The following is an 18,288-nucleotide window of genomic DNA, read 5'->3' on the forward strand; positions in this document are numbered from 1 at the left end:
GATATTCCTCCAGCACCGTTTGTTCTGCTAAGAATTGTTTTTACTACTTGGGGTCTTTTATTGTTCCATATTAATGTTAGATTGCTTCTTTTATTTAATTCAAGAATGAGGTTAGGATATTGATGGGTATTGCATTATATTTATAGATAGCCTTGGCATTATTGCAATTTTCATGACGTAAATCCTCCCAATCCAGGAATATAAGAGGTTTTCCCACTGCCTTAATTGTGCTTTCATTTCCTTTTTCAGGTTTTTAAAGTTTTCATCATGGAGGTCCTTCACTTCTTTCATTAACTCCTATTTTATATTTTGTTGGTCTATTACAAAAGGAGTTGCCTTCTTGATTTCAGCTGCACTCTTCTCGTTATTGACATATAGAAATCCATTTATTTTTGAGGGTTAATTTTATACCTTACTACTTTTTCATATTTTGCATTAGGTCAAGTAACTTGGGAGTGGAGTTAATGGGGCTGTTTAAATACAAGATCATATCATCTGCAAGAGGGAGTGTTTTACTTCATCTTTTCGTATTTGGATCCCCTTTATATTTACATCTTGTATTGGTGTTCTAGGTAGGCATTATAATACTAATTTGAAGAGTCATGGAGAGGGTGGATATCTTTGTGTCATTCTTGATTTAAGAGGAAATGGCTTTATCTTTTCTCCATTAAGTATAATGCTGGCTGTAGTTTTGTCATATACAGCCTTTATTATAGGAAGGAAAGTTCCATGGATTCCTAGTTTTTTCCAGAGCTTTCATCATAAAGGGGTGTTGGATCTTGTCACATGCTTTTTCTGCATCTATTGGGTTACTCATTTGGATCTTATCCTTGCTCTTGTTGATGCGATGAATTATATTAATTGATTTGCATCTATTGAAACAGCTTTGCATCCCTGAAATGAATCCTGTTTGATTGTGGTGTATGAATTTTTGGATGATTGTTGAAGTCATTTGGCCAAAATTTTTTTGAGAATTTTTGCATCGATATTTATCAAGAAATTAAATCCCCCAACAACAAATCCTCAAAGAAACATCTGCCCTATAAATAAGTAGACTAAAGACTTGAAGAGAAATTTCTCTGAAGAGGAAATAGGGATGGCCAATAGACATGAAGAAATGCTAAACTTCTCTAGCCATATAGTTTGTATTTGAGAGCATAAGGGATAACACATAGCAGGTGGAACAAGGAAGAATTAACACAACAGTGATATACACTAGAAACTATGTGGAAAATGAACTGGATATGTTGTGAAGGAGGATGGGAGGGAGAGATAGGGAGAGAATGATAAAACAACTAACATAATTCAAAAAAAATTGTACTCCTCACTCATGTACCTGTAAACACGCTGCATATCAACTCTACAATAAAAATAATATATGATAATTAAATTATAAGCCCATAAATAAAATAAACAGGCCCTTTACAAGCAATGAAATTAGATTGGCAATAACAGAGCTCCTTCCCCAGGAATTCCCAATTTTACAGCCAAGTTCTAAAAGACCTTAAAAGGAGAATTTTCACCAGTACTCCTCAAAATCTTCAATGAAAGAGAAAGGGAGGGAACACTAGTCATTCTATGAAGCCAGCATTACACTCATCTCCCAATGAGAGAAGGCCACACTGAGAAAACACAACTCTATACCTTTCTTCTCAATGAATGTCTATGCAATGCCTCTCAATAAAATACTGACAAATAGAATCCAACAACTGATCCAGAAAATCATACATTATGACCAAAGAGATTCATACCAGGGATGCAAATCTGGTTTAACATATGTAGGTCAACTAACATATTATAGCACATTAATAGAAGCAAGACCAAAATCCACATTATTAACTCAATTGCAGCAGAAATCACCTTTGACGGTATCCACACCCTTTATGATAAAATGTCTAGGAAAGCTAGGAATCTTTGGAACATTTCTCAATGTAAGAAAGAATGTATACGAACAATCTACAACCAGTTTTATGCTTAGTGGTGAACAACTAAAAATATCTCCCCCAAATCCAGGAACAAAACAAGGATGTTCACTCTCTCCATTCTTCTTCCACATAATATTGGAATTGTTAGCAAGAGCAGTATGCAGGGTAAAAGCAGTTAGGTGAACCAAATATGGAAGGTAGAATAAAATCATCCATTTTACAGATGACATGATCATGTACTCAAGCAAACCTAAAATCCCCTCTTCTGTAGCTAAACTTGATCCTGAACTTTGGTAAAATAGCCAGGTACAAAATCAACTCACAAATATTAATGCCCCTTATGCCATTGACAGAAGTTCAAGGCTGAAATTACAATAGCACCCATTTGCAATTTCCTCAAAAATAATAAATTACCTGGGAATGAACTAATAGGGGAAAGACCACTATAGTGAAAACATTAACAATTTAAAAATGGAAAGCAAGGAAGGCTTACAAGTGGAAAGATAGAGACATAGAATTCCATATATATATATATATATATATATATATATGTGTGTGTGTGTGATATATATGTATATATATGTATATATATATATTATATATATTACATTTTCTTGATCCATTCATATACTGAGGGGCATCTGGGTTGGTTCCATATCTCAGCTATGGTAAATCATGCTGCAATAAAAATAGTTGTGCTGGTAGCTTTCGTATGGTCTTGTTTGTGATCATTTGGGTTTATGCCCAAAAGTGGGACTGCTGGGTCTTAGGGGAGCTCTATGTGGAGTCTTTTGAGGAACATCCATTCTGTTTTGCAAAGTGGTAGAACAAGTTTACATTCCCACCAACAATGCAGTAGGGTTCCTTTCTGGCCACATCCCCTCCAGCATCTGTTATTATTAGATTTTCTGATTATAGCCATTCTAACTGGGGTGAAGTGCAATTCTCAATGTTCTTTCTGATGGAGTTATAGAATTCCATTTTGCATATATAACACATTTTCTTGATCCATTCATCTACAAAGGGGCATCTGGGTTGGTTTCATATCTTGCTCTGGGGAATAATACTGTGATATACATAGCTGTGCTGGTAGCTTTAGTGTGGTATTGTTTGTGATCATTTGGGTAAATGCCCCAAATTGGGATTGCTGGGTTTTGTGGAACTGCCATACTGCTTTCCAAATTGTTGGACAAGTTTATACTCCCACCAACAATGCAGTGGGGTTCCCTTTTGGCCAAATCCCCTCTAGCATCTGTTGTTATTAGATTTCCTTATTATAGCCATTCTAACTGGGATGCGGGAAATCTCAATATTATTTATTTATTTATTTAAGTCAATCACTTTGTGGGGCCTAAACTCTGGGCCTGTGCTCTGTCCCTCTGCTCTTCAGCTCAAGGCTAACCATCTACCACATGAGTCACAGAGCCACTTCGGGCTTTTTCTGTTTATGTGGTGCTGAGGAATCGAACCTAGGGCCTCAAGCATGCACGGCAAGCACTCTACCACTGAACCTCCTTCCCAGCCCCTAATCACTGTTTTTATTTGTAGTTTTATAGGGACATTTTCATCACCAAAATGAGGGAAAATGCACCTCATATGTCTTAATATAATTTTTTCATGGTTTTCCATTTCCTCACAAAAGTTACAGTATCATTCTTTCTGATAGATAAGTATAATTCATATATATGTATATATATATATTGTTTTATTGTTCCATCAACCATTGAAAGACATTCTAGGTGGATTCCATATCATGGTTAGAGTAAACAATGCTACAATAATCTTGATGAAGCTTGGGGCTTTAGTGTGGTCTGGTTTGTGGTCCATTGGATAAATGCCAACCAGTAGGATTGCTGGGTCATAGGCGAGCTCTACTCTTAGTCTGCTAAGCTTACTCCAGACTGCTTTACAGAGTGGTTGACAAGATTACATTAATTGGGTTTCCTTTGGGCTGCATCCCTACCTGCAATTGTTACTATTTTTCTAGTAATGGCCATTCTAACTGGAATAGGTAGAATCTCAATGTTATTTTGATTTGCCTTTCTTATTTTAAATTTTATTTTATCATAGAAGTGATGCAAAGAGCGTTTACAGGTACATATGTAAAGTAATGAGTACATTTCTTTTCCAACAGTGATACCCCCTCCCTTGCTTCTCCCATTTTTCCTCCCTCTTCTTCCTTCCTCCACAAGCAGAAGATTTATTTCCAACGGAGTGTCTGGTGAGTATCACAGTTACAATGGTTCACTCTGTCCCTCTCTTTTTCTGATTCCCCTTTCCTTCTCAAATCAGATAAACTTATATAGAAGAAAAATGGTATCAAAATTAGAAACTGTAACCACAAGGAAGAAAGCAGAGCAGAAAGAAACAGAAGACAAAAGTAATGTCTCCTGAGGTGTTGAGCACACTTCTTCATCTATCTAGTGTCCATTTTTCTTCATATGAGAAGTCTCCTTGAAGGTCTTTGGCCCTTATATTGATTGGGTTGTTGAGTTTGGGACTTTTGTTTTGTGGTGTGAATTTTTGAGCGCTATGAATATATTAGATATGACACCTTTATCTGATGTATAGCTAGTCAAAATTTTTCTCCCATTCTCTGGGCTATTCATTTATCTTCCTAGTTATGTCCCTTACTACACAGAATTTCTTCAGTTTAATACAGTCCCATTTATCCAGTCTTTCTTTGATTGGTTGTGATTCTGGATCTTTGATTAGAATGTTTTACCCTGTGGCTAGAAGGCTTAGGTGTTTCCCTACCCCTTCCTCTAATATTTCACAGTGTCTGTCCTTACAATGAGGTCTTTGATACATTTATGGTTGATTCTGGTGCAATGCATTATATGGGCATATAGTTCCTATTTTCAGCCAATTTTGTCAACACTGTTTGTGTAAGAAGTAATCTTTCTTGTAAACTGTGTTTTTGGCTCCCTAATCAAATATTAGGTGTCTATATGTTTGTGTGATTGTTTCTGTGTCTTCTGTTCTGGTTGATTGGGCTTCAGGCCTATTCTTGTGGCAATTCCAAGATGTCTTTTTTTTATTGTAAAAATGTTGTACAGAGGGTTTACACTTACATGAGTAGGGTAATGAGCATATTTCATAGCAAGCATTGTTACCTCCTCCTTTATTTCCCCCCTACCATCACTTCCCTCCCTACCTTCCCAACTCGTCCCGCTCCTCCACACCAATATTGTAATGTTCATTTTCAATATTGTGTCCTGTATATCTCATCATCACAATGAATCATTCTGCATACCCATTTATGCATTCTGCAATATCTCTTCCCCTCCTGAAATTACAAAAATGTATTTATAAGTTGCAGAACACTGGCATCAAATCCAGTGAAAACAGGGGTTATACCATGGGGGAAGAACATACAATAGAAAAAATATCACGTAGTGCATTGTAAGTACATTAAAAACAATAGCAAGCAAGAAAAAAAACACTTGTGCTCCTGTCTTGGGGTATATTTTGCTTAACATTATCTCATGTGGTTGTATGTACATAGCCTTTGACCTTCTCTGCTTGTCCTAGACATGTACTAGTCACTGAAAACCAGGGAAACCATGGGACCTATGTTCCTTTGGGCCTGGCTTACTTCATTTAATATAATTTCTCCAAGTCTTTCCATTTCCTAATGAAAGAAGCAATATCATTCCTTCTGACGCAGTCATAGCATTCCATTGTATATATGTATGTGTGTGTGTGTGTGTGTATGTGTGTATGTGTATCACATTTCCTTGATCCATTCATCTACTGAGGGGCATCGGGGTTGGTTCCATATCTTAGGTATGGTAAATAATGCTGCAATAAACACCATTGTTCTGGTAGCTTTAGTTTGACCTTATTTGTGATCATTTGGGTACATGTCCAAAAGTGGGATTACTGGGTCATAAGGGAGCTCTATATGGAGTCTTTTGAGGAACCTCCAGACTGCTTTCCAGAGTGGTTGAACAAGTTTACACTTCCACCAACAATGCAGTAGGTGTCCCTTTGGCCACATCTCCTCCAGTATCTGTTGTTACTAGATTTCTTAATTATAGCCATGCTAACTGGGGAGAGGTGAAATCTCAGTGTTGTCTTGATTTGCATTTCTTTCATGGCTAGAAAAGTTGAGCATTTCTTCATGTGTATATTGGCAATTATTTTTATTATGGCTTCTTAATAAAGCTTCAACTTTACTATTGATCTTCATCTTGCACTGTTCTTCCTGCTAAGATTTTATTTCTCCTACTCTAGATCTTTAATTATTCTATATGATTTTTTGGATTGATTTGTCTATTTCTTTGAAGAATGTTGCAGAATTTTGAATGGTATTGCATTGGATTTGTATATAGCTCTGGACAGAATTGCTATTTTCATGATGCTAATTCTTCTAAACCAGGAGCTTGGAATGCTTTTTCATTTCCTTGTCATCTTCAATGACTTTATATGCATATTAAAAGATTTCACAATATAGATCCTTTCCAACTTTGGTTAATTTTTTTTTCGGTCTTGGGGCCAGAACTCTGGGCTTAGGTGTTGTCCTCAGGTCATTAGATCAAGGCTAGTGCTCTACCAGTTGAGCTCCAATGCCACTTCTAGCTTTTTCTGCTTATGTGATGCTGAGGAATTGAACTCAGGAGCCTCATGCATGCAAGGCAAGCATTCTACCACTGAGCCACCTTCCCAGGCCTGATTAAGTTAATTTTTAAGTATTTTTGTGAGGGCTTTACAAATGCCGTTGCTTTCTTGATTTTTAACATTTTTTTCACTGGAAGGCTACAGGAAGGCTACATATTTCTTGGTTTGATTTCATAGATTGCTCCTTTTCCAAACTTTTGAATTAACTTAAGTAGCTTGGGGTGAAGAACCTACAGGATTTTTTAAATACAGGATCATTTTGTCCACCAAGAGGAATACCGTTAGTTCTTTCCCTATTTGTATGCAATTTATGTGTTTTTCTTGCCTTATTTCTCTTGCTAGGAATTTTGCTACTGTGTTCAAAAGGAGTGGAGAATAAAGGCATCCTTGTCTTGTTCTGATTTTAGAGAGAATGCTTTTAAATTTTCTCCATTAAGTATAATGTTAACTCTAGGTTTGTCATAGATAAACTTTATTATATTGAAGAACCTTCCATGGATTCATAGATTCTCTAGAGCGTTTATCATAATCAGAAGTTAAATCTGGACAAATGATTGTTCTGTGTATATTGAGATGATCATGTGGTTCTTTGCCTCGGTTGATGTGTTAATTGACATGTATATTGAAACAGGATTTCAGTACTGGAATGAATTCCATTTGAACATATGTATGATTTTTTTGGTTACTTGTTGAATTTGGTTGGCTAGAGATTTGTTGAGAAGTTTTTTTTTTAATCAACGTCCATCAAAGAAATGGGTCTATAGTTCTCTTTTATTAATGGGTTCCTATCTGGTTTGGGTTTGAGTATTATGTTGGCTTCACAAAATGATTTTGGTTGTGCTCTTTCCCCTTCTATTTCATTGAAGAGTTTGAGGAGTATGCAAGTGACTTCCTATTTGAAGTCCTTATAGATTCTTGCTTTGAATCCATCTGGTCCTGGGCTTTTCATGAAAGAGAGGCCTTTATATCCATTTCAATTGTCTTAATTATTATTGGTATTTATATCACCTCCTGGAAGTGGTCCTCCAAGGAAGAGTCCCCTATGAAGAACTCACAGATTCCAGAGCCAGTTTAGAGCAGAAGTCTTCTTGAGGGTCTTTCTGTCTGGATATGGCAGATTCAATCTCCTCTTCCTGTTTCCCCTTACCTTGGTCCTGTGGTGTCTCTCCTCCTTTGACCTTTGTGGCAGCAGTAGCCTCTCCATAGTGGTCCCCAATGTGATTCCGATGACTGCCTGATTTCCCTCTTTGTGTTTCTAGGGTTACTACTTTGTGCCATGATTTTGTCAGTATCACACTGTTCTTTGTTTAAGGTCGACTGGTGGCACTTCATGCATGTCCTTCTGGGTCTCCCTTGGCTGCCTAGGGTGGCTAGAGTCAGAGGCTGCAGCTGCTCACAGTGGTCTGCATGCTGTCTTACTATTCTGCTCCTGTGTTCCTGCTGTGAGATTTCTTCTGTATTTGAATGAGTCTCTTTTTAAAGTTTGATTGATGTGGATTTCTTGAGGTGAAGTGGATGCAAGAAAATTAAACAGCTGTTTGGTTGGATCCATCCAAGGAATTTACATGTGATGATTCCACCATATTCCAGGAAGTGTCTGGTCTGCCTTTGAGGTGCATCATTAAGTTACTGATGAGATTTTTCTAATTGTTTGATGGAAGCACTTATTGAACTGTGCTCTGAGAACTGCCTTTGTTGTGGACCAAAGGAGTTAATATTTTATTTGTTCTTTCACATTGAATCCCAGGACCAATTAAATTTTCATTTTTATTTCTCTCTTCAAAGAATCCATGAAGACTCATCAATGACTTGCTCAGTTGTCATGAATTTGAGTACTTTCTGTGATTCATTTGCTGTTGTGCTCAGGTTTCATTGTGTTCACAGGAGTTAGGGTATACATTCTTGTATATTTTTTTTGTTCATTAATGTTTCTGTTTTGTGGTCTAAAAAACTTACCTCAGTATTTCATGTAGGAAGGATTTAATGGAGAAACATTCTCTTAACTGTGCTTCTTAAGGTATATCTTTATCCTTCCTCTATTTCTACAGGATAGCTTTACTAGGTGCAATACTCGGGATGGATAATTTAGATTTTTTATCTTCAGTACTGTAAAGATCACTTGTCATGTTCTCTTAACTTATATGGACTCTACTGAGGAGGCACCTGTTATATAATTGGGTGCACACCTATGTGATATAGGTCTCATCTCAGTTCTACTTTAGAAAATTATCCCTGTATATATATTCCACTTGTGAGTGCTTCATGCTAAGACAACTTGCTGAAGATATCATGGTCAAAAGTTTGATCATCTTTTCAACTTTAAGACTTACTTTGTATACCTCTTCGTTTGCTTTAAAAAATGTTTTTATTGTGAAAATACCAAACAGAGGGATTACAATTACATGGGCAAGTTAATGAGTACATTTCTTATCAAGCATTGTTGCCTCTTCCTTTGTTTCCCCTTCCCATCCCTTCCCATCTTCTCTCCCTCCCTTCCCCCCCTCCCCCCCGCCCCACCTGGTCAAAGATGTAAAGTTCAGTTTTCAACATTACAACTTGTATGTCTCATTGTAGCAATGGGTCCAACTGTATCCCTATTTAAAAGGTTTGTTTTTGCCTTTCCCCTCCACAAATTATACCAACATCAAATACAATGAAAGCAGGGGTTATACCGTGGGAGAGGGACATACAAAGCAACAAAGAAATCATCTTATAAATATGTTAGAAACAATCACAAGAAAGAAAAAAACTTATCTTGGGATTCATTTCACCTAACATTAACTTAGCTGACGTTTTCTGCTTGACTACGTTTGCTTTTTTGAAAATGCTCTCGTCAACTTTTTTGTTGGTGGTGGTTGTCATGAGGCTTGAACTCTGGGCTTGGGTGCTGTCCTTGCACTCTTCAGCTCAAGGCAAGTGTGCTACAGCTTGAGCCACAGAGCCACTTCCTCCCATCAACTTTTGACAAACCCTTTTCACAATCTTCATTACTACATTTTATTCCTTCATATGTGGATGTTCATTTCCTCAAGCTCAGTTTTTCCTTCTGTTTAGAACATTTTAGAATATGACAGGCTATTATTGTGACCGCTTTACATATACCTACAGTGTAGATTAAACAAGTTGATCCTTTCATTGGTATTTTCAATGTGCCTTTATTAATCCTTTTTAAACAATACCAGTTGATATCATTATATTAGTTTCTTTGGAATATATTCACTCAGGACCTTGCATGTGAACACACACACACACACACACACACACACACACACACACCTTGGTGAACACTGACAGGACACAGAGAAAGAAAGAATGAAAAGTACTTTGATCCTCTTTATTTTGTCCTATTGTATCCTTTTCAGTATTTCTATGTTAATATATTGGGAGGAGATTAGTGATCTATGCATTTTACCATGGAGGCCTTGGAACTGTTTTTTTTAATGCAAATATTATCTACTGTTACCTCCTCAATCTTCATGTGCTGGGTTCCTGCCTCCACAATGAGTACCTTGAATTTGGTAGCATCCTTTTCATTTTGTTACATAAACAAAAATAAAATCCACATCCTTGATAGTTTAGCTCTTTTCTGATTGTTACCAGTAAGACTTATTCTATATGTTGTTCTGTGGCAGAGCTTGCTATAGAATCATTCATAAATAACACTTTGCTTCTGAATATTGCATTTGAATTAAACATTCCTTTGTTAACCTGATGTGCGATATAAACACGTACCATAAACTTGGTGACTGAAAACACAAGAATTATTTTTAACCCAAGTGTAGCTATTTGCCCTAGTATAATGGCAACACAATGTTGAATACCAAATCCAAGACAAAAGCCTTTTGCTGTGGTGCATGTGGTAAAGGGGAAAACAAACTCTCCCTTGATTTAGGTATCTGATTCTCATTCATGACAAATACCCTTCACGTCCTTAGATCTTTATACATGCACAAGGTACTATGTACACATTCCCTTCTAATTCAGGGAATATTTAATATGTTCCTTGACAAAGAAGCAAACATTTAATGTTTGTCTTAAGTTTTGAAATACTCCTCCTTAATTTCTTTCCTCATTATGCAGCTTTTTCTTTAAGAACTATCAGTGTGTTTTGGCCTTGGCTTTTGCTATTGAGGAGATCAATAAGAATCCTCATCTTTTACATAACTTGACTCTGGGATTTGATATCTATGATGATGAATTCAGAACTTGGAAGATGTTTAAGAATCCCTTCGTTTGTCTCTTTGGGAATTACAAGATTCCAAACTACTCATGTATAAGAGACAGCAGGTCTATAGCAGTACTTACAGGACCATCAGAAATAACATCTGACCAGATTGGGACATTGCTGGGACTCTACAAATTTCCACAGGTGAGGGTGAAAGGTGTGGAAGGATACAAAAATGTCTAATTTCATGCCATTTCAGGATTTAGAAGAGAATGACAGGAAGAGACTGGATTCACGAACAAATCAAGTTTTGTGGTATCAAAGGATAATTACTTAAAGATAGTGAAGATACATATTTTCACATTTTGGTAAAAGAGAAAAGATTTGAGCAGACAAATGGATAATTTATTGTTTCAAGCCTCATCAATAAACTTCTTTAATAAATCAGGAAATGGAAAGGACTTTGCAGTGTACTGACTGAACAGGATACTGATGGACCACGTCAGTAATCCTAGGTAATCAGGGAAGTTGTATCTCCAGTTAACCTACAAAGAGTACCAGGTGAATGTATGACTCAAATAGTACATCACAAACTTGAGGGAAATTGCCAAGGAAGTACAAGAAGCCATATTTGTACCCCTGTACTGATATTCATATGTACACACACACACACAAATACACACACAAATACACATACACACACACACACACACACACACACACACACACACACAAGATACTATGATGAATGAAATAAATCAGGCTCAGAATGAGAAAGGGTAAATGTGTCCTCTCATATGTGAAAGTTAGATCTAACATATGAACATGTAATATGAATTAACTCTGGAACACACACACACACACACACACACACACACATATGATCAATCTGACTAAAGTATGGTATACAGAGGGGTGGAACTCCATGGTGGAACTTTTTTGATCTATTGACAGTACAAAAAATAAAGACAAGGATGAAGCAACAATGCTTGATAGGAAACATACTCTTTACCTTGCTCCTGTAACTGTAACCTCTCTGTATAGTATTTTTCTAATTAAAAACTTATTAAAAATGAACACCAAAAAGATGAAACATATCTTATTGGGTAGGTGTTAAGGGAAAAATGCCAAGGAATATGGAATGGATGGATGGTGAAAAACAACATGATATACAATGGGCATATATGAAAATGGATTTAGGAGTGGGTTAGGTTGATGTAGACAGGAAGAATTGATGGAAATTGTGACAAACATCACTAGATAATTACAAGTCAATTGATATGTTTTGCAACTTTTCAAAAACAAATTATTTTTTCAAAAACTAAAAAAATCATATCTTCCACCTACTTCAACTGGTTCTTAACAGAATTCAAGATTGAGATTACAATGCATGGAAATCTTCTCATTCATGGAGCATCCAATTTTCTTTCTTTTTAGTTTACCTTTGGACCTTTTGATCATGCCCTGAGTGACCATGTCAAATTTCCTGCTCTCTATCAGATGGCTCCAAAGGACACATCAATAGCGACAGCCATGGTCACATTACTGCTTCACTTCAGCTGGAGCTGGGTGGGAGTACTGGCCACAGAGAATGAGCATAGTACATGGTTTCTTGATGAATTGAAAGAAGAGATGGCCAAGAACAGAGTTTGTGCAGCCTATGAGTTAATGATCTCAACCCAAGAGGTGGCATATGTATTCAAACTCATGGCAATTCATAAAGAGATAAATCTATCTTCAGCAAGTATCCTCATCATATATGGTGATACTGATTCACTGATACTTTTCATGATAGTTATTGAGCAAATTTTTATTCATGGCAAAGTTTGTATCATGAGCTCTCAGTGGGATTTCACCATGAAAAGGAAATATTTCATGCTAGGCTCATTGCATGTACCTCTTATTTTTACACACCATCATGTAGATGTTTTTGGATTCACAGATTTTGTCAAGGCAGTTAAACCTTCCAAATACCCAGAAGACATTTTTCTTGCCAGGCTGTGGTTTCTTTCTTTTAATTGCTCAGATTCTGAGTCTGACTGTGTGACATGGGAAAACTGTGCTCATGATGCCTCTTTAGATTGGTTGCCTGGGCATATTTTTGAAATGACTATGTCTGGAGACAGTTACAATATATACAATTCTCTGTATGCTATCTCCCAGGCTCTCCATGAGATGCTTCTTCATCAAACAGAAGTTCAACCCATGGGGAATAGAAAAGAAATATGGCCTTCACCTGAACATGTAATTTCTTCTATGTTGGAGTACACACATCAGGAGCAAAGGCACTTTATAGATTGTTTTTTTACTGTAGGAAATTAAATATTCCTGTGTGTTTCTGTATGTGTATATGTATCTGTAATTTGTGTATATATATACATATATATTTGTATTAATATGTTATATACAATTTGGTTGTTGAAATGAATGCATATTTCAGTATTTTAAGCAATTTTCTCAACTCTTAAGCTTTTTTATTCTATTATTAGAAACTACTGTGAGCTCAAAATTGAACAAATGTAGATTCACATTTAACAATTGAACATTTCAGGGGATTTTCAAAACCTTGTATGTTTCTTTATGTTTCAATGTCTTTGAGGTACTCTAGACCTGTGTGAATATGAAAACAACAGGTTAGAAATGAGGCTAAATTATATCCCATATTTCTATAAATTAATTTTGGCCAATGCAGGGACTTGAACACAGTGCCTAGGCTATAACCTGAGTGTCTTAGTGCCCAAGGATAGTGCTCAATCACTAGAGCACACCATTTCTTTTGGCTTTTTCTGAATTGTTTATTGGAGACATGGGTCTCACTAGCTCTTCTGCCCAGGCTGGCTTCCAAGTATGATACTCTGATCTGAGCCACCTGAGTAGCTATGATTACATCTGTAAGCCACCAGCAACTTGTTCATGAATTCCTTTAGTTACTAATAACTTCACCATGTTCATAGCTAGTGTTTAGAAAACTGCAAGTTGAGCTTTTCCCTACGAGTTTCTTCATCATAGCAAAGGATGACCTAATGAACAGAATTACCGATATTTTTTATGGGACCATGTTTCATATAACTTTTGGAATTAAACATTTAGCAACTTCAAATTACAGACATGCATAAAATAGTGGTTGTGGCAAGGTAGAGTAAAATTATTTCTCTAGAAAAAAGTGTTTCTAATCCTTTGATGAGTGATCAGGAAAGATTTTCAGAGTGATTATTTTTATTCCTCCATAGTTTTTCTTCTGAGATACTTAATTTGATGTCTCTACTATTTTTGAATTCAGAATCAGAGATTAAAGGCAATCAGGAGTATCTCTTACTTCAGTTTTTTTGTCTTATCTCTGGGATTTACTTCACCATAAGTTGATGTCTTTCTTTTAGCTGCACAGTTTTCTGAAGGACATCCAGTTTTACAGTCCTACTAGAGATCAAGTGATTTGGGATGAGAAAAGGAAATTGGAGCCAGAGTATGACATTCTGAATATTTGGAACTTTCCAGAAGGTTTGGAACTTGCAGTGAGAATAGGGAAATTTTCTCCATATGCTCCACATGGCAGTCAACTGTCTTTATCTGAAGATATGGTAGAGTGGGCCATTGGAACTACAGAGGTGAGTTGCATCTAATCCAATAATTTTAAGCACATACACATCAGAAAGAGAAACCATTTAAATTTGTACTCGGTTGAGAGGCATCAAATTTCTCCAATTATCCTAGCAACTAATAGAGATGAAATGGTAATATCATAGTTCAGTGCCAGCTCATACAGGAAGCTCTGTGAGACTCTTATCTGCAATTAACCTCCAAAAATCTGTAAGTGGAGCTGTGTCTCACCTAGTAGATTGCTATCCTTGAACAAAAATACCTCGCGTCTGGTGCCCAGGTCTTGATTTCAAGTCCTAGGATAAGAACAAAAGAGTTAAATGTGTTTCTACATATTCATTTTGAATATTGTCAGAAGATGTAAATTACATATGTGTCAGTAGATATCTAACACTGAGATAAAGTACCTGAGCAGTTAAATCATGTGTTTTAAAGTTTTCTTTTGCTCCATTCTGTGAAGATTCATTCAATGGTTAATTTATCTGCTACTTTAATGTGTTTGATTAGAGGAACCACGGAAGTCACCTGTAAGCAGATTCTCCCTCATGACCACTGGAAAGTAAAGTGAAATGGTCCTGGGACTGATATAACCCTACAAAGTGGAGGGCTCCTACGTTCTCTTTCCATTGTCACGGTGGAGTAGGAGAAAGTATATAAGGACATGAATTCAAGGACATCCCATATGGCTGTGCACTAGAAATTACTTTCTCACCACTACTTTCCACTTTTTAATAATCCCATACCTTTCAATAATTCAACAGACTACAAATCAACATCGAAGCACATAGCCTTTAAGAATCATGGAGTATGGTACTTATAACAGAATTCAATAAATCGACTGCACTTACCTGCTTAAAAAATTATGCTTAAACATCCAATTGTAAGACAATGGATTGTTGTAATGTTTGCTATGAGTCTGAACAGTTACTGACACATCCTTGCCTTTCCTCAGACTCCTCACTCTGTCTGCAGTGAGAGTTGTCATCCTGGATTCAGGAAATCCTCTCAGGAGGGAAAGGCTGCCTGTTGCTTTGATTGTACACCTTGCCCAGGAAATGAGATTGCTAATGGGACAGGTGAGTCCATAACTTATAAAGGAATCCTTTATCTCTCCCTAGTTATCCTCAATCCAAACAAGTCAATTCAAAAACTCTGTATTGGGATTACAGAGCCCCTTCTCCTTCTCTCTGTTAATAACTAAATTCTGACAAGTTGTGGTATTCCTAATGTTACTATGGTAGAACATCACTTTAAATTACATATTGACAAAGATTTTTCAGTCTATTGCATGGAAAGTTATCTCCAGGAATCCTTCTTATCACTATCTGTTAAGACAAGTCTAAATTCTTACGTAAATTAAACATAAGTCCTATAAGAAAAGTATTCATATTAAAATTCACATTTTACTGCCACAGAAAACTTGGATCTTGCTTACCTTTATTTCTCAGTGCCCAGAACTCTTCTTGGCAAAGGGCAAGGGCTCAGTAAGCTAGAATCAGTTCAAGAGCATGACTCTAGAGGGTCTGTTCCTACACCTTCACAAGTAAGCAGTCAAGACAAGCATAATGAGATTAAATCGAGGATAATATAATACAACGTAAAAATGAATGTTTTTCAGAAACTTATAGGGAAATGTAAGCTGTATAATTCCAATTTTAATATGATAGTAGGACTCTTTATCAACGGGACAAAAAGTATAAAAAATTTGTACATTAACACAGTTAATAAAAAAGTAATGGTATTATACATGTCTCACTAGATATGGAGCAATGTGTGAAGTGTCCAGATCATCAGTATGCCAACACAAAGAAGACTCAGTGCTTCTTGAGAGCTGCAAGTTTCCTGGCTTTTGGAGATCCCATGGGCATGGCTCTGGCCTGCATGGCTCTTTGCTTCACCTTGCTAACTGCTGCTGTTCTTGGGATGTTTTTGAAACACCAAGACACTCCCATTGTCAAGGCCAATAACCAGGCTCTCAGCTACATCTTGCTCATCTCCCTCATCTTCTGTTTCCTCTGTTCCTTGCTGTTTCTTGGCCGACCCAACATAGTCACCTGCATCCTGCAGCAAACTGCCTTTGGAATTGTGTTCACTGTGGCTGTTTCCACAGTGTTGGCCAAAACAGTGACTGTGGTTCTGGCCTTCAAGGCCACTTCCCCAGGGAGAAAGATGAGGTGGCTGCTGGTATCAGGGGCTCCTAACTTCATCATCCCCATCTGCACCCTCATCCAGGTGACCCTGTGTGGACTGTGGCTGGGAATATCTCCTCCCTTTGTGGACACAGATGCACACTCTGAACATGGCCACATCATCATCCTGTGCAACAAGGGCTCCCTCATCGCCTTCTACTGTGTCCTGGCATACCTGGGCTCCCTGGCCCTGGCCAGCTTCACTGTGGCTTTTCTGGCCAGGAACCTGCCTGGCATCTTCAATGAAGCCAAGTTCCTGACCTTCAGCATGCTGGTGTTCTGCAGTGTGTGGCTCACCTTCCTGCCTGTCTACCACAGTGCCAAGGGGAAGGTCATGGTGGCTGTGGAGGTCTTCTCAATCTTGGCCTCTGGGGCAGGGCTCCTAGGTTGTATATTTGCCCCCAAGTTTTACATCATCTTATTAATGCCAAATAGAAATTGTCTGCATGGTTTCAGGGATAAAAGGACAAATAGGCACTCAAGATTAAGCACATAGGTTCGATCAGATCAGTATACAGACGGTTTTATCTAAATCTTTAGTAATTATCTCTTATTTTATAGTGTATATTATAGATGTTTTGCTTCAAAGACTAAGGATCTAGTGTACATTTTCATAGCAGAAGTAGTCACCAATGATGGTCATCACAATTTAAACAGGAGTTTTCATTCTATGTTTTTGATTCCACCTGTTTAATCTGAGCTTAATTCTATCATCACCTCATCTTCATTAATTTCTTTTCACTCCTGTCTTTCTCATGAACTTTTCAAAAATTTTCAGGATATTAACTTCCTGTCTTCATACCACCACATTGCAGAGTCCTCAAATCCATTTTATTAATATTTTCCTCTTCACAAATTTACATCTTTTAGTGTAGTCTTTAGATATTGCTTTGTTCAGTACTTGTATATTTCTACTCACACATTCTCCTCTTCAAATTATCCTGAATCTCTTTTGTGGGACCTTCCTCTCTGTCCCAGTCTCTCTTTCTCTTTGTCTCTCTCCATCTCCTTTTTTGTCTTCTTCTTCCTTTTCTCACCTCTTCCTACATACACGTTAGGAATGACTTGTGTGTGTTAGAAAAATTAAACTTTGACTTAAGATATCAATTGGTAAGATTTTTTTTGAATTTCTTTGTATGGTTAAAGTCCATCATTCATAATAGTAAGCCCAATCTTGCCTGGATATGCTTTTTATTTTATGGTTTATCAATCATGGTTTATTAATGTGACACAAAGAAATTTGAATATTAAATATATGTAAGGTTACTTCCTGTAATATTCTCACTTCTAACAGTCTGTTAAAACAGCAAAATTTTTACTTTCAGGACTCATGATAAACACAGCTTTACTCATTGTTTAAATAGGTTGATTTAGTGGGCTTTATAGTATGTTTACAGAATCACATATTTAAGAGATATGGACACAATTGCACTCACTTGTCTGTTCAAGAGTTCTTTTCAAGTTACTTTTTATTGAATTATTATATATATATTCATATATATGTATATATGTATAGTTAAAATACCTTACAGAGGGGCTCCAATTACATGGACAATTAATGAGTTCTTATTAAGCATTGTTGCCTCCTCCTTTGTTTCTCCTTTCCATCCCTTCCCATCTCCTCCATCTCCCCCAATCCTACCCTACCCTGGGCCAAAGTTGTAAAGTTCATTTTTTGACATAACATCTTGTACATCTCATTGTTGCAATGGGTCGACCTGTATCTCTATTTAAACATTTTGTTTTTTTGCTTCGCTCCACAAATTATACCAACATCAAATACAGTGGA

At 36.9% G+C, this 18,288-nt stretch overlaps 1 protein-coding gene across 1 annotated transcript; it reads left to right on the forward strand.

Moving 5' to 3' along the window:
• Positions 1-8,624: 8,624 nt before the first annotated feature.
• On the forward strand, positions 8,625-16,995 carry LOC122119931 (vomeronasal type-2 receptor 116-like). Its single transcript, XM_042693982.1, has 6 exons — positions 8,625-8,656; positions 10,629-10,917; positions 12,151-12,957; positions 14,091-14,318; positions 15,263-15,386; positions 16,070-16,995. Exons 1-6 carry the CDS (start codon positions 8,625-8,627, stop codon positions 16,993-16,995), a joined length of 2,406 nt encoding a protein of 801 aa, XP_042549916.1.
• Positions 16,996-18,288: the final 1,293 nt, after the last annotated feature.

Source organism: Dipodomys spectabilis, unplaced genomic scaffold (genome assembly GCF_019054845.1).
Source record: "Dipodomys spectabilis isolate Male_0828 unplaced genomic scaffold, ASM1905484v1 ptg000173l, whole genome shotgun sequence".
NCBI classification, from domain to species: Eukaryota; Metazoa; Chordata; class Mammalia; order Rodentia; family Heteromyidae; genus Dipodomys; species Dipodomys spectabilis.